This window comes from Patiria miniata, unplaced genomic scaffold (genome assembly GCF_015706575.1).
Source record: "Patiria miniata isolate m_02_andy unplaced genomic scaffold, ASM1570657v1 HiC_scaffold_22, whole genome shotgun sequence".
Lineage (NCBI taxonomy): Eukaryota > Metazoa > Echinodermata > Asteroidea > Valvatida > Asterinidae > Patiria > Patiria miniata.
This window is the reverse complement of record NW_024037061.1, coordinates 976601-1000558: the sequence shown is the minus strand read 5'-3', so window position 1 is coordinate 1000558 and position 23958 is coordinate 976601. Positions and strand designations below refer to the sequence as shown.

At 39.8% G+C, this 23958-nt stretch overlaps 2 protein-coding genes across 5 annotated transcripts in view; one reads left to right on the top strand and one right to left on the bottom strand.

Moving 5' to 3' along the window:
* LOC119730290 (protein mono-ADP-ribosyltransferase PARP4-like) overlaps window positions 1-3562 on the bottom strand; it is a 29802-nt gene extending 26240 nt beyond the window's left edge. For 3 of the 4 annotated variants that reach the window (XM_038203105.1, XM_038203108.1, XM_038203107.1), the window contains exons 1-6: window positions 3367-3562; window positions 2607-2744; window positions 2264-2462; window positions 1715-1781; window positions 928-1006; window positions 235-396 (exon numbers count right to left, since the gene is read on the bottom strand). In XM_038203105.1, the coding sequence (XP_038059033.1) occupies window positions 235-396; window positions 928-1006; window positions 1715-1781; window positions 2264-2462; window positions 2607-2738 (639 nt within the window). In that variant the 5' untranslated portion in view covers window positions 2739-2744; window positions 3367-3562. The remainder of the gene's footprint in view (window positions 1-234; window positions 397-927; window positions 1007-1714; window positions 1782-2263; window positions 2463-2606; window positions 2745-3366) is intronic. The other variant, XM_038203106.1, reaches the window with a different exon arrangement.
* Window positions 3563-4356: 794 nt separating this feature from the next.
* The window catches only part of LOC119730275 (DNA polymerase zeta catalytic subunit-like), a 44313-nt gene continuing 24711 nt past the window's right edge, over window positions 4357-23958 (top strand). The window contains exons 1-12 of the mRNA XM_038203086.1: window positions 4357-4455; window positions 15486-15664; window positions 17175-17364; window positions 17838-17912; window positions 18881-18962; window positions 19461-19542; window positions 19774-19900; window positions 21024-21121; window positions 22109-22213; window positions 22599-22683; window positions 23175-23290; window positions 23774-23890. Of these exons, the coding sequence (XP_038059014.1) occupies window positions 15526-15664; window positions 17175-17364; window positions 17838-17912; window positions 18881-18962; window positions 19461-19542; window positions 19774-19900; window positions 21024-21121; window positions 22109-22213; window positions 22599-22683; window positions 23175-23290; window positions 23774-23890 (1216 nt within the window). The 5' untranslated portion in view covers window positions 4357-4455; window positions 15486-15525. The remainder of the gene's footprint in view (window positions 4456-15485; window positions 15665-17174; window positions 17365-17837; window positions 17913-18880; window positions 18963-19460; window positions 19543-19773; window positions 19901-21023; window positions 21122-22108; window positions 22214-22598; window positions 22684-23174; window positions 23291-23773; window positions 23891-23958) is intronic.

The following is a 23958-nucleotide window of genomic DNA, read 5'->3' as shown; positions in this document are numbered from 1 at the left end:
ACAGAGCAATTGACTGGAGCTGGATTTGAACCTGCAACCTCCGGATTGCCGTTCCGGTGCTCTACCAACTGAGCTATCCAGCCCTATGTTGGTGGTTCCTCATTTTGTCAAGTGTCTTTGTTTAAGGGACGCTGATCAGTTTTCCTGTGTGGTTTATTGTTAAATTCTTTTAAAAAAAAATGAATTCATGTTCATTTGGTGCTGATGCATCACATGGATGCCCATGCAACCTACCATGATGTTGTCCAGTACACCACGATGAGTAAAGACCCGGAATGTGTACGCAATCTCCGGCTCGGTGTCTTCCGAGCTCCTAGCGAGGTTGAAGACGTCATCGGGCACCACGTGCAACTCCAGTTGGTAGAAGATTCGATCTTTGCTCCTGACGTCCGTTTTCTAGAAAAAAAATCAAAACAACTTGTCAAAATGCTTGCTCTAAATGTCTCTTTCAAATATTCTCTCTGAACGTTCCAGTTTAATTTTTGGTTAAAGTGAATGAATTCTGGCAAATGTCTCAATGGCAAATGTCTCGAGGGCAAATGTCTCGAGGGCAAATGTCTCAATGAAACTTCAGATACTGATGTCATCATGAGTCTGTTCAAACTTGAAAGCTAGAATGAAGGTAATTGACCTATCGCGTTAGAATCACGTCAACGCAGCTGGTGAAATTTTGTCCAATTACATGATATACAAATGGCGCGAAATGCGCAACATCTGAAACAAACAAAACTTAGCAGTCAAAAATTCCATAGGGTTGTCAAAGGGGCGTGGCCAACTCAAAAACGGTGATAGGTCAATTATGCCATGACGTTAATGAAATAAGTTTGATTAAGGCACTTGCTTCTTATATCACGACAAATTTTTAGACCCCAATTTGTGTGAGGTGTGAACATTCATAACGCAGAAATAAGAATTAATTTTGTTCACCTGAAGAAGAACACTCTTCGCAACTTCATACTTTTCCTCTGGATAAGCGGGTGCATCAATGCTTCCCCATGGCCAGACCCTAAGTAGGAAAGAAAGTCATCTTTTAAAAAACTTGGCTCCTTGTCTTAGTAAAGTAAAACATGAAGTCCATCACGAGCCAATTAGGTCAATCAGGCATTTATCTCCGTTTTGCTTGGTATGAAACGACTGAGAATATTTCTAATCCCCCTGGATGGGATGCCAGTCCATCGCAGGTTGCTCCCAAGCTAATGCCGGTACCCATTTATATTCCCTGGTGGAAAGAGGCAAGTTGAGGTGAAGTGGCTTGCCCATGGACACAACATATGGTCAGCAGCTGGATTTGAACCCCTGACTCTCTGATATGAGTCATGAACCCTAACCACTAGGCCACACTCCCCGACATTGTCTTAGATAACTAAATAAATGAAACATGGTATTGACTTCGTAAAACTTTGTTTCATCATCATGGCTTGGCTTCGCGAACGAAGACTTATGAAGGTTGTCCACGCTGAATGCAGGCATGCTGTTTAGGTTATGCCTAAAAGAATATCTTTCTCAATTGTGTTTATCTGGCATGTCTTGAGGTAATAAAATATAAAGGATATAATGTGATAAATAGTTGTAAAAAAAATTGTCAGTTCCTCAATCAACAGCTTTAAGATTAACTGTCATCTTTTTGTTGGAGCTTATAAGGAACTGACATCAGAATTTTAAACCCTGGCACTATACTTGAAACTTGCTTGGTTAAATGAAGGTCTAAACTCACTTGAACTTGTTGATGTTGAAGGAGGACACTTTCATTTGCTTCTTTGGCTCTTGTTGTGTCTTAGTACCTATTGGCAAACAGTCAAATTCAGTACAATTATTTGAAGAGGGGGGGGGGGGGGATGGGGGTGAGGGGGTCTTGCTCCCTGTTATAAATTAAGATGAGCAAAACTATTGGTACAAGTAACCAGCGATGTGACCTATCGCAGTAGTCTGGTCCCAAAGTCGACTTAGCCAACAACATTGAAAATCCTGGTTTCAACCAGAATTTAGTCAAACGCCAGTTAACCATATCACATCCAATCTTGGGAACTTTGGCGCATAGACCCTAAAAATGCTGATCATACCTCATGCGTGTTGTATTCAATGTATGCATGCATATGTGGTAAGCTAAGAGTTTCTCGGGTATGAGAAGTTACCAAGAGTAGACTGGATTTGATTCATTGGTGGCTTATAACCCTGCTTGCCAGGAATTTAGACTCTAAGGCTGCAACCAAGACTAGTAGTGCATTAAAAATGTGCACAGAGCCCATAGAGAACGCATACTTACTTGTGATTTTACCAGAGCTGAACTGCATGCTTGTAGTCTTGCCCACCAGCAGGAAGTCATCATGATCCAGCAGCTTTCCCTCCTCCACGCATCTCTCGATGAAACTCACACTGACGATCGGTACCCCTTGCTTCTGGGCCGTACGGCCCTTGTAGGAGTCGGCGGTCTTCGGCCCATTGCTGGCAACGAGATATGTGGTCTGGGAGAAAATGTGAGCAAAAATGATTCACTAATGACCCATTTTAAGTGCGGTCGACGGCAGATCACGATAGTGCAGATCCGTTGATCATGCCAAACATATCCACTCGTCACTGTGTCAATACAGTCTGGCGCCCTGACTTACCTTCTTGGTGAGTATATAAGAGATGACTCCTCCATTGCTGGTCACCTGTTTCCTAAGAAGTTGTTTCTTTTTGAAAGGGACTTGGATTGCATCGAGATCCAGAGATATCTGGCAGTTACTGAAAATGCCCATCCTCTTCTGGAGGGGGGGGGGGGGGAGGGAGGGAAGATGAAAATTTCATCAATTATTAAAAATTTTACAGACTTTCTTTTCATGGTTTGTATTGGTCAAGTTGAAGACAAATTATAGCATATTATATGCTATAATATGCTAAAATATAGAAATTTTCGTGAAATTTCCTGATGAAATTTTGATACGCAAACGTGTGCAAACGAATCGGGAAATTTCACGAAAAACAGACATCTGAAAAAGGCAGCACTTTCTGATTAGCCTATAATTTAAGAGGGCGAGTATGCTTCTAAAGCAAAATAAACTAGGGCCTACAAGTACAAACTAAGCCTAATGTGAAAATCAAAATTTGACAAAGTTCGACATATTTTTGTACATGGTGGAAGTGTGGCCTTTATTTACGGAGGTAGTCCAGTAAATTGGCCACATTTATGGGGCTAATACATGTAGCTGGGAGCTAGACAGTAAGCCAATGTGAAAAAAAAAAAAAAATAGAAGTAACAGATGTCCACGCCCCCTCCCGGCCCCTTCACTTCAGCAGGCCCCGCATATCAGCATATACGAATTACGATCATTACAACTTACAACCAACCAAAACACACCCGGAAAAATTCAACAAAACGGCATTTACCTGTCCTTTTTATGCAGCCGCACATCCGATCACTTCAAGTTCAATTGTGGAAAAGATAGCTGTCCGATTTAGCCGGAACAGGATCGTTTCCTTGTCGTGTTTGTGTGGAACTAGAACTAGCAAGTTCAGCCTGTGTATATGGAGATCAGTGCTCATGACCATCTAATTTTAGACAGTAAATAATAACGTAAACTCTATTTTTAGACTTCACCCAATGACTTATTAAACTTGCATCAGTCCAAAGTTAAAGGGAAAATACAACATTTGCAAACATCAAAAAATAAAACTACCAAATCATTTTGAAATACCTTGCTGGACTGTTAGTGAATGACAGTGTAAAGCATCCTGTAAAATCATGGCACCTGGTATACTGTCATTTTCAAGAAAAGTGGTATTTTTGTACCAATTTCCAACGCTGATCGGCCGATCAGCATTGGAAAAAACTGGCTTTTTTTCAAATACTGGCCCCAGTTGACCATCGCACTTGTTTGCAATCGATTACACACCTATGAACGGGTACAAGCCAGCTAGACTGGCTCCCTGACCTTACAATTCCCCAATATATGTAAACTGCTCTTTTTCTTCTTAAATGGAGTCAGGGAGCCAGACTACAGGAAAATGATTGTTTTTCTTGGTTTTTATAGCATTTTCGAACCCAAAACCTCAAAAAAGTCCGTGTAACTATATTTGCTATATATTTCCAACCCCCCAACTCCATTCATTTCTGAAAATTACAGAAAAAGCAAATGATGTATATTCCCTTTAAGTGATATGACATTAAATTAGAAACATGCAGATTCCTTGAAAAGACAACATTTTTGTTGTTATTACTAATATTGTAACGATTTCACAGCATAGGAGAAAGATAAAAATAGAAATTCATTTTGAGCCAAAAATATGAGAGTTCACAGAAAACATCAGACTTGTCCAAGTTTAATTCTTACAAGTATGTTTTGAGTCGAGCGCCCTCTGTTGACTACATTGCTTCAACACGACGATTCTGGTCTGGAGCGGAGGTGTGTGTCGATTTTTTGCTGATATTTTTCCAGGTGTTTTGCAGAGTGGGCGACCACTTATCTTCATGAAAAGGTATCATTTGAATCCTGAGTTTTTTGGGATGGATTTAGAATAGAGAAAACGAGGTAGTTAATTGATATTTTGACATTTGATGGGAGCATAAATTTCGTGGACACCGCGCCATGTTGAAAACTGGCCAGGGCACGAAAAATTACGTGTACAAATTATCATTCGTGATTCAATAATAATATAGCCCAGGTTGGACTCCGTTGTGTACACGCAATAGAGTCCAGGGTAGGAATCTCTCCTGCCATAGCGAAAAATAATAAAACACATTTTTTTCATATTTTTACCTGACGGAGGAAGCTGAAATGTCGCTTACACAGTTACATATTGTGTCCAGAATTGTGCCTGCATGGCCTGCGAGCTGCGCTGGTTTTGAATGGCAAATAGGCCTAGGCCTATGTCTGCAGGTGGCGTGTTTACCAAAAATAAACTGCAATCCCACGCTTTCGTTGAACAAATTTTCAGTACGAACTCCCCGTATGAAGATTACGCACGCGCGTGCATGCACACCTAGCACGCTGCTGCGGCAGCAGCAAGCGACAGCAAACGGCACGCGGGGAGTTCGAACTGAAAATGTTTTCAATGAAAGCGTAGAACTTGTTCTGTTTTAAGTCGATCATTAAGTCTATCATTTGTGAATGACTGCTGCATGGTAAATGGCATCTGGGTTGGGATAATAGAGAGGGGAAAAGGACCATTTTGTGGAGGCCGTTTTTTTTTAGGGTTTCTTATGATCTTACTTAAATACAGTTCTGTCTCCAGCGTTAGATGTGAATTCCTGATGAGCATGTCAGCTGGAGTAACTCAAGCTAATTAAAGTCACTATTTGTTTTTCCTATTTCTCTCACTAATTGAATTCCCATGTGCAGCAGCTGTTTTTTTAATGGGTGTTGCATGGTGGTTAAGGGCATTGGATTCGTGGTCTGCGGTTAAAGCTGCAGGTTGTGGGTTCGAGTTCAGCCTGTGGCTATGGTGTGTGTGCCCATGGGCAAGGCACTTTGTCACTCATTACTTCTCCCCACCCATGAGTAAATGGGTACCTGTGAGGGCAGAGATGGTTATTGTGATTGAATTAGCTTCCTTGCGCCTAACAGGCTGCATCGAGCTGTATACTCCCCAGGGAGCTGAGATGGTATTTCGAATGTTTCATGGGCCCAATGAGCAGGGGTAATAACTATGTAGCGCCTTGAGCACCAGTCCTGGTGGATACATGTACGTGCGCTTTATAAATACCCACTTTTATTATTATTGTTATTATTATTAGCGTAGGCCTAGTGAGTATCATTGCAAATGCATACAAGGTTTTTAATTTGATTTACCAACATACATGTACATGACATATGACGAATGAAGAGGTTAGATACATGTAGTTTGATTACAATGTGGCCAATTTACTCGACTACAACTAAATCAGGCCAACTTTACTCGCTCTTTAGCCAGCTATTATTCCAAAAATTCCATTGGGCAAAATAAAAGTATATACAACGTATACATGTATGTCATGTATGTAGTACAAAATGTATATGGGTAGGCCTACACCACATTATGGGGAAGTTTGTTATTGTTAGGCAAATTAGGACCGAGTTATGGGGACTTTCTGCTGTCCCCACAGCGTTTTAGGTCCCCACAAATACCTTGCAGCGACAAGTGTTTGTGACCACAATTAGGGAACAAGACTGGATGAGTTTGTATATGGTGTAAACCGAGGACACACACGTGCAACATCATCGATGAACCGAGGACACAAACTAAATCGAGGACTCGTCAGTTGGAAAATATGTACAAAACCAATGAGAGCTGTTGCGAAAAAGTTAAAGTACAAACAAAGGAAAAGGGAAGAGGAACAAAAGAAAAAACTGGATTCACACCATAAACAAACATGTGTGTGCATGTTTATCATGTTTATGGTGTAAATCGAGGACACACATGTGCAACATCGTCACTGAATGGAGGACAGGAACCAAATCGAGGACAACCTCAATTAGAAAACGTGTACAAAACCAATGAGAGCTGTAAACAAAGGAAAAGGGAAGAGGAACAATTGAAAATCCTCGATTTACACCATAAACAAACGGGGGTGTACATATATTCCTGTGTGTACTACATGTATATGTGCCCCTCCACCCCCCCCCCCCCCCCCCCACCGGCCTTCTTTACAAAAAAAAAACTTGCTCTCTAAATGTGCTGTTGCCAAAAATATCTCAAAACTAATTTTTCAACTTAAACTGCCATGTTTTTTTGAGTACATCACAGTAAACTAGTTCAATTTTGGTAGCAACTCAAGAAAATGTTGACGTCGGCAATCTAACGAGAGTCATTGCTCCCGTAGCAACGCTTGAATCTTTCCACCTCTGTGAACATGTGTGCCTCAAGAAATAAAGTGAAATGTTGCCATGGGAATAGCTGGAATCCGGCCGAACGGCGTTATTAATACAGAGACATGCAATTTGACCACACAAAATAATTAACACACAGAGGACCTTGTGGAGCATCTGAGTCAGTTTCCATGACAACAGGATATTTGCATCAATTAAGACTCCACATCAAGATGAAGTGTCAATATATACCGGTATTGCCACAGACTTACAAAATGTAGACATTTATAAAATTTGAACGACTTGGGTGCAATCGATGTACATGTATGTAAATGAAATGATTTGTTTTCTTTATTGGAGAATATTAGCATGAGGACCCTTTTACACTTGTCAAACAGCTACATTCGTAACATGAACTGGTACAGTTTATTAATAACATAAGGCAACTGTTTATTTTTTTCTGGGATCTTTATTGTAAATTATGTATTATTTCTTGACAATATGCTTCAATATGGGATGCTTCATGTACTATGTACTTGTACAATATACAACATGTACAATATGTATGTTTACTTACTGTAAGGCCAAACAACAAAATTGTGTGTTTACCGTAACCCTGAAATTTTTGTGGCCAAATTGCCGACCTCAAACTTTTTATTGCCATTTTGCCCCCAAAAAGTACATGAACAATGTACATGGTTGAGTCTCAAGCATTGCAAAAGAACAGGCAAGAACTGGGATGAAAAAAAATGACAAAATACAATTATTTCCTTACCGACCGGTGCCTTGATTTTTTTCAGGCTGTTACCGTAAACACCCCATTTATTTTGTTTGGCCTAAATTGGTTAGATGAGGTTGTATTTTCTGTAAAAGGCCACATGACCTCTTCTACATGTAATTTAATTCCTAATTCAGTTTGACAAGTCCAGACCCTGGTAAAATGGCAGGACAGGTTTAAAGGTGCAAATGTAACAAATTTGCTTTTGCTGTAATTTTAAGAAATTGATGATTTTTTTTTTTGGGGGGGGAAAGTATTTTATAGCAAATATTGTTACAGTACACTGACTTGTTTGAAGTTTTGTGTTCGTAGATGCTGGAAAAAAAACAAAATTGTCCTGTAGGCTGGTTCCCTGACCCGGGGCATAAATCTCCGGGGTGGGGTGGGTGGGGGGGGGGGGGGGGGGGATGGAGTATATATCCCCCCCCCCCACACACTTTTTGACCATGGGGGGCATGGGCTATTGAATCATAATCGCACATGAGAAACAACAAAATGCGCATTGCGAACTATTTTTTTCTAAAGAACCAAACAATTTTCATGTAGCACTGGAAAATGGAGAAAAAAGTACAAAAGCTTAAAATGCGCCATTTTGATATAAGCGCAAGTATATGAACAGCGCCCCCTAGTGTAAGGTGGTGTCTAGTGTAATGTGTTGTTATGTGGGCCGATTCTGATGCACAAAAATGGCCGGGCGCGCATACAGTAGATCTACATGTACATGGTAGAAATGACCATCATTGGCCGGCTCTATTTTTGCTCGGCGTATCGCGTAACATATCGTTACAGAGCACGTGACCACAGACTTTTATCTCAATTCACAATGTAAAAAAACCACTAGATGCCGTGTCTAGGTTATATAACAGATGACGAGACCCGATATAGAAAGCGCCCGCTGAATGGTCAGATTGTCATGGCAAAGACACAGTCATTTTTGCGTAATTAATCATCGAATCAGCTCACATATCATAGACTCTTGCTACGCAATTCATTGTACTGTACACCGGTAGACTAATTTTTCGGGGGGAACTCGAAAATATCGCAGGGAAATGCAACTTTACTGTTAGGCCCTAATCATTTCATCTTGTTTTACACAAGGCATAAAAGTGACAAAATTTGACTCAAAAATTTCAGTAGGCAGTAGGAAAAGATTGTACATGAACAACCAATCGAGAAAAATACTGTTTGTATGAGAAAAGCAATCACTTCCCATTTTTAGTTATATTTTGTATCCGTTTCTCACTTTACCGAGGGAAAAAAACCCAAACCGAACAATTGTTGAGATTCAGTTCACAGATGCATTCAACCATTTGTTATTTTACCCCAAAAACCCTGCCAAAAACGAACAATTGTTCAGATTCAAGTCACCGATGCATTGTAGTCAACAATGGTGGTTGTGGGCGTTTCCTAAAAAATAGTTCACCAAGTTCATGAATTGGAAAGAAAGGGGCTAATGTATAAGTACAATGTACACATGTAGATCTGTCATGCACAGGTACAGGTGCAATGTAGCATGGCCTTTAAATTTACAGTGAGGGTTGTGTCCTTACGGTTGGGTTGTGTGGAGCCCAATAGCCTCTTTCCATGATAAATGTGACTATTAATTCTATGTACAATGTATGCTAGACATGCTTTGTACTGGTACAAAAGTACCGGTATTATGCATTTGTACAGGTATTGCACATGAACTTTTTATGGACCCTAAGTTCAGACTGCTTTGGTGTGCAAAATACAGACATTTTGTTCAGACCTTTCAAAGCTGATCAACCAACCAGATTTTGCCACCCCCCCCCCCCCCCAGGGATGTTCCAGATTGTTCCTGCAGGGCCATGGCCAGTCTGGTGGAAGGGGAAGGTCATGTTTACAACAAAGTGGACCTGTTTGTGTCTAACCATGGAGGAATTCCTCCATGGTCTAACAAACAGATGATTATTAAAACTCAAATGACAAATGCCTTACACAACACACAGGGCCTACGGCTTAACGTCCCATCCGAAGGATGACGCAATAATGGTAAAGTGCCTTGCTCAAGAGCACAAGCACCATGTTCCCACGGTCGGGATTCGAACCCATGTACCACGGCATACAAGTCGAACACCGTGACCATTGTACCACATTGGACCGTTGTTAAAATTTTTAAAACAAAATTGGGGGGGGGGGGGGAGGTAGTCCGACCCCAGACCTCCCCCCCCCCTCCCCTGCCTACGGGCCTGTTATTTCAAAGTTGTGGGTATAAACATTGACAATTCTGTTTGGGTTTTTTTGACAAATTTGATGTTGCACCGGATTTGGCCTAAATCTAAACATATTTGGAGCCAATTTTGACGGCAAAAGACTGGCGCCGCCAACAAAAATGTATTCACTCCAATTTGAGATCACTGTGAGATATGTTCCAAACTAGCTTCAGATCAAATTATATCCGGCAAACCTAGACAGGTCTTATTCAACACCTGAATAAATCCCAGTCATCTGATTGGCTGGTCGTTGATCATTTGTCATTGAACTATTCACCCCATTGCACGGTGCACTGCACTGCAAAATGAAGTTCAATTCCACGGTAAATAGAACTTCCATTGAATGGTCACACTATTGGTTGGGGTATAGCACAGATCTGATGGCTCCGATGCTGTACAGGGTGAGTAAAAAAAAAAAAAAAATATGGCAGGCCCAATTCCTCAATGAAGTTTTGCCTGTAGCACTTTCAAAATCTAGGATATGAAAGCCCGATCAATAAGCTTTCTTTTAGTACAAAATTCATTCAAATCAATCGATTTACTTTTCAAGTCTGGGAATTTTGAACACAAATACCGTTTTAAATTTCTGTCCACGGATCACAAAAAAAGGTAAGTGCTGTTTCAGCAAGACTGGTCAAAACAATTCACAAAGGTGTGTGAATTGATTCCGTTTTGCTGAAGGAACACTTACTTTTTTTGTAATCCGAGGACAGAACTTTAAAATGGTGTTTGTATTGAAAATTCTTGAAAAGTACATGAGTGATTGGGAATGATTCTTGTAGTAAAAGAAAGCTTATTGATTGGGCTTTCATATCCTAGATTTTGAAAGTGCTACAAGCAAAACTTCATTTGGAAATTGGTCCTTCCATTTGGGTTTCATTTTTTTCTTACTTACCCTGTGTATTCATTCATACATGTAGTTACCAGTTTGCAAGTTTACCAATCAAATTACGAGGGTTTATTCTGGTGTTCTATAAAACAAATGATGCATGTTTCACATTCGTGCAATGGAAAGAATAATTTCATGGGGTGACAAGATAGAATACACCATGTCACCTTGAAATTATTATTTGTATACCATGCTAGCTTCAGACTTACAGCAATCCTATTTTAATGACCGCAATTATGTACAAAATGTTCATGTACCGATACCATATTCCGTGAAGCAATTTAATTACACAAAATCAGCAAATTTCCAAGGTACAATAGACGTGTGACAACTTTCGTATTCTTCTCTCTTTTTTTTACGATATTTCCAACTATTATCATTTTACCTTACGAAAGAATCGAACCATTCATGCTTCGTTGGCTGGAATGGTTCTTTAATCAGAAGCGGACACTATGCCAGTTGCTGTTTCCATAGCAACCTGTGCGGTTGCCATGGTGATGGATGTATTTGACAGTGCCTTGGCCATGCTTTGTCTAGTGTTGGTATAATCTTCGAAACCCGGAACATGTAGTCTCAGTGGTTTTGGGCTGAGATCTTCAGTTAAAGCAAAAAAAAAAGGGGGGGGGGGAAGAGATTTGCAGAAAATTGAAGGAAAATTTTAAATTCAGGCCAAACAAATTGTAACGTTGCGTCTGAGTTTTAAACAATGATGTTGTTTTTAACTTGTTCTTCTTTTTCTCTTTTTTCACACAGACTGAAACAATTGGCAGGTTTAGTTTAAGAATAATTACATATTACTTCACCCCTTTTGTAACTGATAATGTATAGACTGAGAACCAGTCTATGACAGGGCTAATCTGTTTTTGCACAAAAGTATAACCCAAAACAAGAGCCTTATTTTTTCAATAGGGTTGCAGAGGCTGTGAATAAAAAATGCAATTTGTTTTTGTTGAAAATTCCTCAGGTAACAATTCTTCATACAAATATGCACATTTCTTTTGGCTGATAGTTCTGAAGCAAAGGTGCATCATGCATAGTAAATTTGCCACCATACGGACAATTTCCAATATTTAAGTAAAATGACCTTGAAACAATATTAGGCCTACTTGTTGTACTACTGGTAGCTACACATGTAAAAGACATAAATTATGTCAATACAATTTTATTACACGTGTATTAAACATGCACATTATGCATGTTTTCTACATTAGCAGCAACCAAACACCTGCAGTTGCAATTTACATACGTATGAATTACTCAAACTGAACAAATGATAAATTTTCACAGGCAACATAAATTTGAGACAACCATTGCATACCATACTGCACGTATTATGTTAATACCTATCTTTTTTTTTCTGACAGACATTTTATGTACAAAATTATTTAAATTTTCAAGAATGGGATGTGACTGTTCTTAAAGTTCTGAAATTGTCTAGAACCAGACTATTACGATCTGCGCAAACATTATACATGTATTTAAAGAGTGCTTCGTGTGCCAAATTACTCTGAAATATTTTCATTTGCAAATGTTCAATCCCGTTTTCTTGAGATTTATTACATAGGATTCTTAAAAGCATTAAAATTAGCTGTTAAACATGCTGAACGATGCCCACGAAGTGCTGGTTGTCATGACGACAGGCAAGATTTATCATGATTACCATGGCGATGAATGGCTTACAGTCTTTTTGTGTCTGGTGTTGGATAGACATGTATGTGAATTATTGTAGCATGGTCTGTTAATGTCTAGCGCGCCTCGTGTATAAACGTGTATTATAATAACAGTTTATTGTGTGGACAAACATATGGCTGTTTCGGCAATTAGAATACATACATGTATGTCATGTTATAGCCTGATGATAGAACTTGTGCAAAAGAAGAATGCAGAGTGATCAGGACCAATATACATGTTGTTCTGTAGATGTAGGCCTTAGAAAACTGCACCTTTAATGTGACGTCACATGTCATGTGATGTCGTATCATGATGTCACTTTAAATTTCATCGCTCCCGACTTAGATACATGTAGCTCTACAATGTATGTGTGTAACCCCCTTTTTGGGAGCCAAACTTGCAGGCCATAAATGCTCAAAAGGTAGAGTGACTGAAAAGAAACCATGGACATTTGCGATGTACATGTATGTCCCACATATACATTGTACGACATGTACGCACTTTAACCCTTTTAGTCACATTTTTGCGCCTGAAACCGTCCTACGTACATCATGTACCGGTGCATGTATTTCTCCCTGTACTGCTGTACAAAAAAAAAAGCATGCCTGCTGTATAGCGCCCGAAACAACCCTGGCACTTTTTGTTTTTATTGATTGATTCTTCTGTGAATAAACACATACATACATGTATGTGCTAATGGTTAACATATGTGTAGTATAGAATATATATGTGTAAATTACACATGCAAACTTTATTCAGTAGACAAAGGGAATTACAATACAGCATATGGCATTTTACGATTCTGAAATCCTTTCAGTTTGTCCCCTGCATATGTAAGTACCTGCTTGACCTGGTACATGTGCAATGACATTGTACTTGTACTTGTTCCTGTACCAGTAAGTACCACAATGTATCTCATTTGTAATTTAAGCACTGTACCCATGTACATACGTCTACAGTGTGATATATCGTTAATACATTTATCTACATAAGGGCAATCCCATGGTTATTCACGTTACATTTTTGATGTACTTTTGATTTTCCTTGGGCTGTAATTACCTTACTGAAAAGGTTTAATAACTGTTATCCCCATGGTAGATAGAGTAGACCTAGACCTACCTAAGCACCAAAGATGACATCCAGAAAAATGTATTACATGTATGTATGATAAACAAGACGTACAAAATTGGTTACTCACGTTACGAAAATGTAACGTGAGTAACCGATTTTGTGCGTCTTATTTATCATACATACATGTAGCACATTTTTCTGGATGTCATCTTTGGTGCTTAGGTAGGTCTAGGTTTACTCTATCTACCATGGGGATAACAGTTATTAAACCTTTTCAGTGAGGTAATTACAGCCCAAGGAAACTCAAAAGTACATCAAAAATGTAACGTGAGTAACCGTGGAATTGCCCATAAGCATACAGTACCCGATATGTACAGTGGAACGTCGCTGTACCGAACACCGCTATACCGAACATTTAGCTATACCGAACATCATTCTTGCCTCTCGGTTTTTGTGTACAAAAGGTACCGAACATTGTTGTTGAAAAATGTCAACAGAGAGTGACAAGTAGCTATTATTCCCCGAGGAATAGAAGGGGAAGGCCACCCATTGCTGTAGCAAGTAAGTTCAACAACTGTGTACAATGTAATTAGAAAATACGGTGGATATTGTTTTTAAAAGTGTTACGTACATGTACGTAACGAAGGACAGACATTTTAGATAAAGTCACAAAGTACATTGTAAGCATAACATTTAATGATCCCCTAATGTTGTCTGATTTAAGAAGATGTACCCTGGAGGAATGCTGTCAGTCAAAACCTAGAAAACTCAGAGTCAATGTGAAGAATTATTTGATATTTTATAATAAGGATTAGTACGTAGGAACAGACTGGACATTTGTCTCAAAATGTCTTTCCTTGTTCGTACGTAACCCTTATCACATCATAACTTTGAAGCCAGTGCAAAACTGTTATATTTTCGATTGAGCAATTATGAGATAAATGAAAGTGCCTATTAGAAACTGAAATTGTCTTAAGTACCCTTTTCCTTGCAATGTGTTTGCCTCTGTGTTACACAAAGGTATCATCTCTTGTATTTCCTTGTCCTAGTCACTTTCAGCTTTAGCAAAGTATAGGAGAAAACTTATGAATACACTAGCTCATCTTTTACCCTTTATAGGCAACATCCATAAACTTATTGGCCATTAGTGTGGATTGTTGGTGGATTTTTTATTCCCCCCCCTCCGAATCTCACCCCATTGCACGCGTCGGAGACATGAGTGCATCAATTGTGCAAACTTTCATTTTCGAATGTTTACCTAATTACAAGGTACGTGTTCATCCATATAGAGCCTTGCACTACACGTGTGCTTTGCATATTCCTGTTTTGTGGTGCACAATACGAAACATGATCTAACCATGTACATGTACTTTGCAATTTAAGAAAGCGAAAATGTATTATGTAAAATCAACCACAAACAGAAACTGACTACATGTAGATGCACTATTATGTATGTGGCTACATGCATGTATGCATAATAGTCACTTTCTCTTTCATGTCCTTGTGCTTTATTTAATGTGTAATAAAAAGCTGTATTCTCTATGCATGATCCCTGTTGGCTATTCCTCAAGTTAACGGCATTGCTGATGTTACGAGCATCGTGAACTTAGGTGTGATGCCTTGCATGTATACATGTACGTGTTCATCTTTTCAAACCTTGTACCAAAAGACAACAATATCGTCCACGATTCCCAGCATACGTCCGCGATTGGGGTCGTGTACAAAACTATGGGAGTCTTCCTAAGAAGTTAGAGTACAAACAAAAGAGGGACAATAGGACGTCCACGATCGACGGTGAACACACGTTTGCATGTACATGTTGGCGGTCTCTGATTATAGTGGGGGATAGTGCCCTCGAACAATGACATTGACAAATTGGGGAACCGCCAACATACAAGTACCCCCGGTAGGACTGGATAGCTCAGTTGGTAGAGCACCGGAACGGCAATCCGGAGGTCACAGGTTCAAACCCGCTCCAGTCAATATCTGTGTTCAACTTTATAATTAAATGCAAAGTGATTAAGTTCTTCAAGCAAGTGATTTCAATATTTTTTCCCAACTTTTAACAATTTTGTCAGAGCATCGTATTGAGGGGATGACATCTGGCTGACCGCCGCCATGTTTTCCGTTCGGATCGTAACGGTCAATCACTACCAGGCCCAGCCAATCAGAGACCTGGATGTGGCCTACTCGGACTTCCGGGGGTCGGAGGTCAAGCAGGTGCCGGTTCTGCGCGTATTTGGAGCCACGCCCCTCGGTAAGCCAATGACGTTCTGTAAATAGTGATTTAGTAGAGGTTGAATTATTGAAGATTTTATTCGAGGCTGAATCATTTGAAAGTGAAACCAGTCTCCATGCATGAACAGTATGAAAGCTTTGTGGCTGGTTTTAAAAGCCTCAGTGGGAAAGATGTGTGCACATGTACTTGTGGGTGCGCAAATAAGCACAAAGTACCGGTACGGACCACTAATTTTATTGTGAATGTTCACAAACACGTAACCTCATCAGCAGAGGGTCAACCCCCGTTGGCAATGCATTCAATATGTCCCTCACAGTGTTCCGTGCCATGTGCACATGGTATTGTACATGACACAGACTCAGTGCTGAAATGTGCAGTAGTGTGGCATTGAAAAGATACACATGTTGTTTCCCATGCATGTGCGCAGTGGACAGGGGTTTACATTTCGGTCTATAGACAATAAGTTGACCTAAAAAAAACACTGAGATTTTACAAAAATACAGCACATCAGGGCACCATGCATAGGGATCTGCAACGTGTGTAACGTCCTAGTTTTTTGCATACATTGTATATATTTTGTGTCCTGACTGGGCCCATCCATTGAAGGGCAATAAATTGGAATTTCGAAAGAAAGAAAGCATTACAATTACAACATTAGGAATTGATGAGTACTTTAAAATGAAAATTGTTGACCTCAACTCCCATTCAGTCAATCACGCAGATAACCATTAGGCCCAAAAAAAAAAGTCTCCGGTTTCTGGTATGGAGCTTGCCCAAAAAGTGGTGCGGCGACGCGGCTTTTTTTTTTTTTTTTACCTGATTTTTTTTGCTTCAAATGTCGGCTGATGACTGCAAATGGTGCCCGACTAAACTTAGTGCAAATATATGGGAGCCCAGAGAGGCTACATAAAGCTTATTCTTGACCATAACCCAATCTAAAAACACGTTAAAATTGTGCAGCAGCAGGATTCCAGTCAAACCAGTGAGTTTGGCGGTTTTGAGACATCATCTTTCATTGAAAAAAAAACTTTTTCATTTTGCCGACGTGCATGGCTACGGCGACACGCGCGCATACCAGAAACCGGAGACTTTTTTTTTTTGGCCTTAGGTAAATTCAAACACGGGAGTCTGTAGTTAGACTAGTCAGTGTTTGGTGCCAAGACGTTGGTATAAAATGTTAACGTGGACTGGCCAGACTACACACTCTGTTAAACTGATGTCTCATGCATATTCATTCCAAGACCTTCGAGTTTGACCCGCTTTCCTGTAGGTCAGAAGATATGCCTAAACACGCCATGTTCCTGTACATACCGTACATGTACATCATGATTAAACATTTGTCTCATGCATATTCATATCCATGACCTCATAGGTTGACCCACTCTACCCGCAGGTCAGAAGATGTACCTTCACATCTATGGGGTGTTCCCTTACATACTGGATAGACAAAAGCCAACCTCATGAATTATTCATTTCTCTCATGCATATTCATTCCACGACCTCGTGGTTCGATGCACTCTCTCTACAGGTCAGAAGACATGCCTACACATCCACGGCGTCTTCCCGTACTTCTACGTGAAATGCGGCCCGCAGGAGTTCGCAACCGACAAGGACCTGCGGCAATTTGCCACCAGCCTAGACCTGGCCCTGCAGGTTGCTATGGGGAAGGCGTCTGGTAACACGCAGCACGTCTTTAAAGTTGTCGGCGTGCAGGCAGTGTAAGTAGTTAAGCTACGCGCTTGGCTAAAGTCCAACACTTGCCACAAAATTGCTTTCTGTTTCACTTCCTGTTTTCGTTCATTTATTACTTTTTTGTTTCTTTCGTTTGTAGAAAGGCAAAGTTTATCAAGCTCTGTGTAAATATTAACTTAAATTGTATTTTCAAGGATAAAAATGGAGTCTGGCTGTGGTTAATTCAATGGGAAAAGGAAGAACAGTAAATTTCCTGTTTGCACAGGTAAAAAAACAGTGGTATTCATGCTTAATTCATGCATGCAACTTTTCCTCGAAACAAGTCCTTTTATTTTATTCGGGATTCGAGTAAATTTTGGGGAAAATTTTAAACAGATTTAGAATGTCTTTTTGTTTAAACATGTAAACGTCACATTCTTATCACTAAGTTACCTCATATGTAAGCCATCCTCAATATAACAGTTCACGTTAAATTTTTCTTTTTCTGTTTTTGCAACAGGCCAATGTATGGCTACCACAGCAGATCACGTCGCTTTCTCAAGGTCTATTTCTATAATCCGCTCATGGTGAAAAGGTAAGCCCACAACCGGAATTAATGTCGACGTATAAAAGGTACATTGTTGAGTAGATGAAAGTATTACATGTGTCTCACTGTAGTCGGTAACTTTCAGCCCAGGTTAAAGGGACACTAGGTCCTGGAACAGCCCAATTGGGCTACAAAACGCGCTTTGAACGAGATGATGTTAATCGGAAAATAACATTTCAAAGTAGGATATAAACATCCACACAACTATCCTTTCAAAACTGGGCGTTTTTGTGTTACTCCTGTATTATGCGTGCCAGAATGAATTTCGGGGTCCACTTTTGCGACCCCATAAATTGGAGCTGTTTGGATGCTAGTTGTGATTTCATTCGTAAAGTGTTCGCCTTTTGCGGACGTTGAAGAAACCACTTTTTTTGCATTGGTGATTGGTCACCGCTGTTCCCGAGACACACAACGTGTATATCGCACACTGAGAACGACACGAAAAATGTATTCGTACTCCGTCATGTCTGATGTAAACAAGCGGGTTTTTTTTCGTATTTTCTCGGGAAGGGTAAGACATTAGGTTGGTTTCCTTTCAACCAGATGTTTGAAATAGGCTAAGTAAACAATCCAAAACATAACATTTTCGGGGATTTCAGGACCTAGTGTCCCTTTAATTATACTGATCACCTAGAATAGCAAGTTTGAATTGAAAAAATCTGTATACTGAATTTAGCATCAGGAGCTTATTGTAAATATCAACAATTACTTGCCACACTATAGTCTTCTATCATGTCTGTTGAATTTTATTTTGACATTTTTATTGGCTGTGCAGGGTATTTCACAGTTTTCTAGAAACATTTTTACGCACTGAGCTGACACTTCAGCAGGTTAGGTTTTGAACTTTCTACCGGTACTTTGGATTTTGAGCGGTGTTATTATTGGAAACAAACAAAATGCATGAAAAGCAAATGATCCTATATGCCTTTAAAATTGAATGAACTTTTTTGTGTCAGAGCCGTTGAGCTGCTACAGAGCGGAGCCGTCATGAACAAAGTATTTCAACCTCACGAGGCCCACATTCCATTCATCCTACAGGTAAGTTGGGGGAGGGGTTGTATATGAGGGGCTTAAACCACCCCCTCCCCACCAAAAAAAGGGGGGAGGCAGGGGAGTGGCTACACATCGTAGCAACACACTGAAGCGCTCTCTGCTGCTCATGGTCTGCTTGCTGATGGTGCGCCGTATGCGGACGTAATTATACCGTCACTGCGGTCATCCGGCAAATTGAAATTTTTGGGGGAAAAATTTGCCATTTCGTTTTGGTAAACAGAATTCCTGCGTTTGTTTATGGTGTAAATCGAGGACACACACAAGCAACATCATCGATGAATCGAGGACAGGAACCAAATCGAGGACGACTCGATTAGAAAACCAGTGAGAGCTGTTGCGAAAAAGTTAGCATACAAACAAAGGAAAAGGGAAGAGGAACAAAAGAAAATCCTCGATTTACACCATAAACAAACGTGCCTGATCATGCAGTTTAATATTTTCAAGTAATTTTTAAATGTTATATTTTTATTTTTTTACTTACAGTTTTTTATCGACTACAACCTGTATGGCATGAACTTGATTCACCTTGCGGCTGTCAAGTTCCGTAGAGAAAAAAACGAGAATGGTATGTTTTGAGATTGAACTTTATATTCATTCGATATAAATTCCCTACTTACTAAGTACAACTTCTGTAAATCAACTTTGTTTTTAAATATTTACATCTTCTAAAAAAAAAGAAAATAAAATATCTTTCCAAAACAAAAATTCCATCATACAAAGAAAGTCATCTCAAAGAAAAAAAAATGGAACGTTATTTATGCAACGTGATATAATTTGTTTTATTTTTTATTGCCAGATGATCGAGATACGCCCGGATCTCACAGTGAGACTAGTTCAACGGACACACAGCCCGTTAACCTGAGCTCAGTACTGAGTGCTAGCACTATCAGCTCACAGAGATGGGGTAAAGAAAACATTCCAAGGTAGGATTCCGAAAAGGTCTATGTATGAAAAAGGGTATGTATGAAACCTGGAGGCTTCTCTTCTCAATTAAAGTAGCTTTGTAATATATTCGTGAATACCTAAGACAGTTTACCCATTCCTATTGGTCGAGAGTTTGTCACGTGGCTGGTTTAAAACGAATGATAAAGACATGGCTGGCTGGTCTTAAACACTTTTCCAGTGTCACATGAAATTTGGACTCCTGAGAAATCTGGAGCCAGCACCGTTTTATTGGTTAAATGTTCACAATCCTCATGTAGGCATGTGCAGTACTACCAGTGAGTCGGTATTTCGTAGTCCTAAATTCACACTACACCGGTACATCTGCGTTGTGCGCCACATCACGCAGTATGGTACTTGGTTGGTTCTCCTCCTAAGGACTTAATAATGTTCCATGCTTTCCCGACAACTGAGGGCGCTATTGCTGTGATCTCATTTTGCACACTTTGCAGTTTAGGGTGTCCTGTTCAAATTGTGAACCCAAAAATTTGCTAGAAATTTGTAGAAAAGTCTTGTTTTGCGTGGAATTATTTCTTTGTTACTTCTGGTTGTACATTGAAACACCACTATACCGAACATCATTGGATCCACAGAAATTGTTCGTAATTGCGATCGTTCGGTATAGCAGTTTTGAGTGGCGCCCTCTTACGACCGTTGTTAGCGAACTGGCATTTCTCACATCCCGCGGCCGCTCGTGCGGAGTTTGCACGAAATTTCAACAAGTGGTGGTTTTTCCCTTCTACTCCTTGTGAAATAAAAGCCACCTGTTACTCTTCAACAGTCAAGTCCGATGTAAGCATGGGCTGTTTGACATTCAGGAATTAATTAATTAGAAATGGCCCAATTAGTGTTTAATATAACCAGTAGATTTTGTTGATCTATTGACTTTTTTTAACAACGATGTTCGGTTCATATTGTACCAAAAAACTGGGAGTCAAGGATGATGTTCGGTATGGCTGAATGTTCGGTTTAGCAGCGTTTTGTATGCGTATGATTTTCTGTTCAGATTGCACATTGCTTGCCAAATAACCAATGACATGGATGAAATGAGCATGGGGACAGATGAAATATAAGAAATTTTTTTTTCCTTCGATTTTTAAACAGTGGCTTACTATTAGACGCTGAAATTCAGAAGCAGAGTGTATGTGAACTGGAAGTTGATGCTGTGGCAATCGACATTCTGAACCGTCATGAACTACAAGGTATTAATTAGCAGCATTTTATTTGTATCGGACAGTTCATGTTGGAGGCAAACTGGAAGTGGCATATGAACCGTCATCATTATGCAAAAAACAGAAGACATTTACTGGCACAACGTTAGCATGAAAACAATTTCATGAGGGCAACGAACAACAAAAGCTTATGTGGTGGTGGTGTTGTACGGTACATTTACACCATGAATTTCAACACCGTAAAAATATAGTTTACAATGAAGTCACTGTGAAACTTTTTTACACTGCCAAGTAAGCTCATTTTCAAGGTGCCAAACTGGGCCCTCAGCAGGGGATATTAGCTCACTCAGTTTCATGAGGTCCAAGGGTCTATTGTTATTCATAACTGTATAGCAGGTCCAGCTTCACTCCACTGAAGGTGTGAAAACCACAGATTAACGGTCTGAGTGATTACAGGATTAGTGTGATTGACAGCTACACTTACTACCCAATGCCCACTGCCCAAGTACACAAAAGCTACAAAGTCTCCTCCTACAAGTATCCAACACCCTGTTTATTGTGATCACCTAATTAAGATTGACAGGCAATGTGCCTTTTTATGAGGAGGATTAGGCCCCAAAGTTGATAAACTGCTCAACGGATTAACGCAACCACAAAGTTAATGAGCTGGGCTCCACAGAAGGCTTTACTGCATTTTCACGGTGTTTTTACTTGACTTTAACATGTCCTGGTTACGTGATGGTTTTCAGGGCGATTTCACCAGATACTTCGCAATGACATCGCCGTGAAAAAAAACTTCACGGTGAATTCATGTCAAATTATATATTCACTCCAAATTCACGGTGTTGAAATTCATAGTGTTATGACTTGGTGTTTAGTGGTTGAGACATAGACTTTGTGGACACATTTTTATAGTGTATATACTCTTATGAAACCAAATGTGTTGAAAAGAAAAAGGTACAGGGAAAACTCCAATCTTTTCCAATCCTATTTTAAAAAGAGATTTTTTTTTCTCAGGAAATACTGAAATGAACCCTGGCCTTCTTGCTATCTACAATGAGGAGAAGGAGAGGAGAGAGGTCAAGGGTCAACTGGATGATCTCCACCCCCCAGCGTCTCCAGGTAGAGTGCAGTCTCAGATACTTTTTTTAAAAATCTGAAAATTGCAGAGTTGTGTATTTTATTTTAATTGTTTATTTTCAAGCATGCAATTCAAGGGAATATACAACATTTGCACACATCAAACAGCAAAACTAGCAAACTATTATGAAATACCTTATTGGACTGTTAGTGAATGACAGTCTAAAGCATCCTGTAAAATCACGGCACCTGGTGTGCTGTCATTTTCAAGATAAATAGCATTTTTGTATGAACAGTGTTGGAAAAAAACTGGCATCTTTTCAGCTGTTTAATTAGGGTGGAGACGCAGGTTCAAATCCGGCCTTTTTTTTTCATGAAAAGTTATCAAAAATCCACAGCAGATTCATGGTTTGTTATTTGTTTTCAGATCGAGGAGTTATAGAAGATACAGACAGCGAGGTGCATGGCAAAGCAAGACTGGCCGATATTATACAGAAACAACTCGATGAATTGTAAGTATGAGTTCAGATTGACAATGAATAGCAAGGCCTTCAGCCGTATTCATAGTAAAAAGAAAACATTATCGGTAACTGGAGATGCTTCAACGCCATTTTTAACTGTTGTAGTCAAGCTCATCGTAAGTCTTTACGGAAGTCTTGGGAACTTCGGCAGCAGTACCCAGAAAATTCTAAGAGTACCACACGCGCGTGCACTAGCTTGCATACAGCGCACTTGAGGTATACCGTACTCTGAATTTCCTGGGTTGCATTTATACTCTGAATTTCCTGGGTAGCGTTGCCAAAGTTCCAAAGTCTCATAATTCATCTTGATTGTTGATAGTGATCTTTACTGCCACAGCGGCAATACTGCGCTTATCGAGATCAGGTTATATAAGAGGAATAAAGTTGAAATCTAGTCTTGGACAAACACTCGTGATTTACTTATAACGACCCCTTGTATTGACCTTTGACCTCTTGATGACCTTTGTAATGACCTTTACCAGGAGGGTGTTGGCCGGAGATGCTGGAGATGATGACAATGAAAGCCTTCTTCATGACACGTTGGCTGAGCCGTCGTTGACTGCCAGCCAGCTCATTGTCCACGACTCCCAGTATGCAGGTTGGTTTGACTTGCTAATATTGTCTTTTGAACCATGATGTCACTATCTGTCAAAACCTGATGATTGTTTGCACAGCTTGGAATGCAAACATAATTTTAAAAATAATGGTAATATAAAAAAGCTCGCAAAAAGGTATTAACGTAGCGCACAAGTTTGACGTTTTTGTACATGCCTGGCAGTTTTATACTGATTCACTCCAATCGACAAATACATGGAGTGAGTTTGTCACACGTTTCTAGGCTTAATATGCAACACAAAAATTCCATCTGCGAATTGAATGCAAAACTTGCCCTGTCTGTAGAAGTATCTGATAATCAGAGCGCTGTTATTTACATTTTTCGATAATTCAACAATCAGTCCTCTTTTTAACAATCTTTGATAATCTGAAACTTTGCTTCAATAAAGACAAAGTATGGCCTACTCATGATAAGATTTATCAAATTCTTGTTTTTTTATCGAATGAAACATTTCCGGATGTCCAGGCGATGAAGACTCGATTTCAAACCCGGAGGAGGAATCTCAGCCTGTGGTCAATGAAGAGCTGGTCCAGTCGCTGGTGGAGGCTTCTCAGCGCAGCAGCCAGTACTCCCAACAAGCAGGTACAGTGTCATTTGTCATTTGTCATTTGTCAGAGTCATTTCCGTCATTGCTGACATTGTTGGATCCC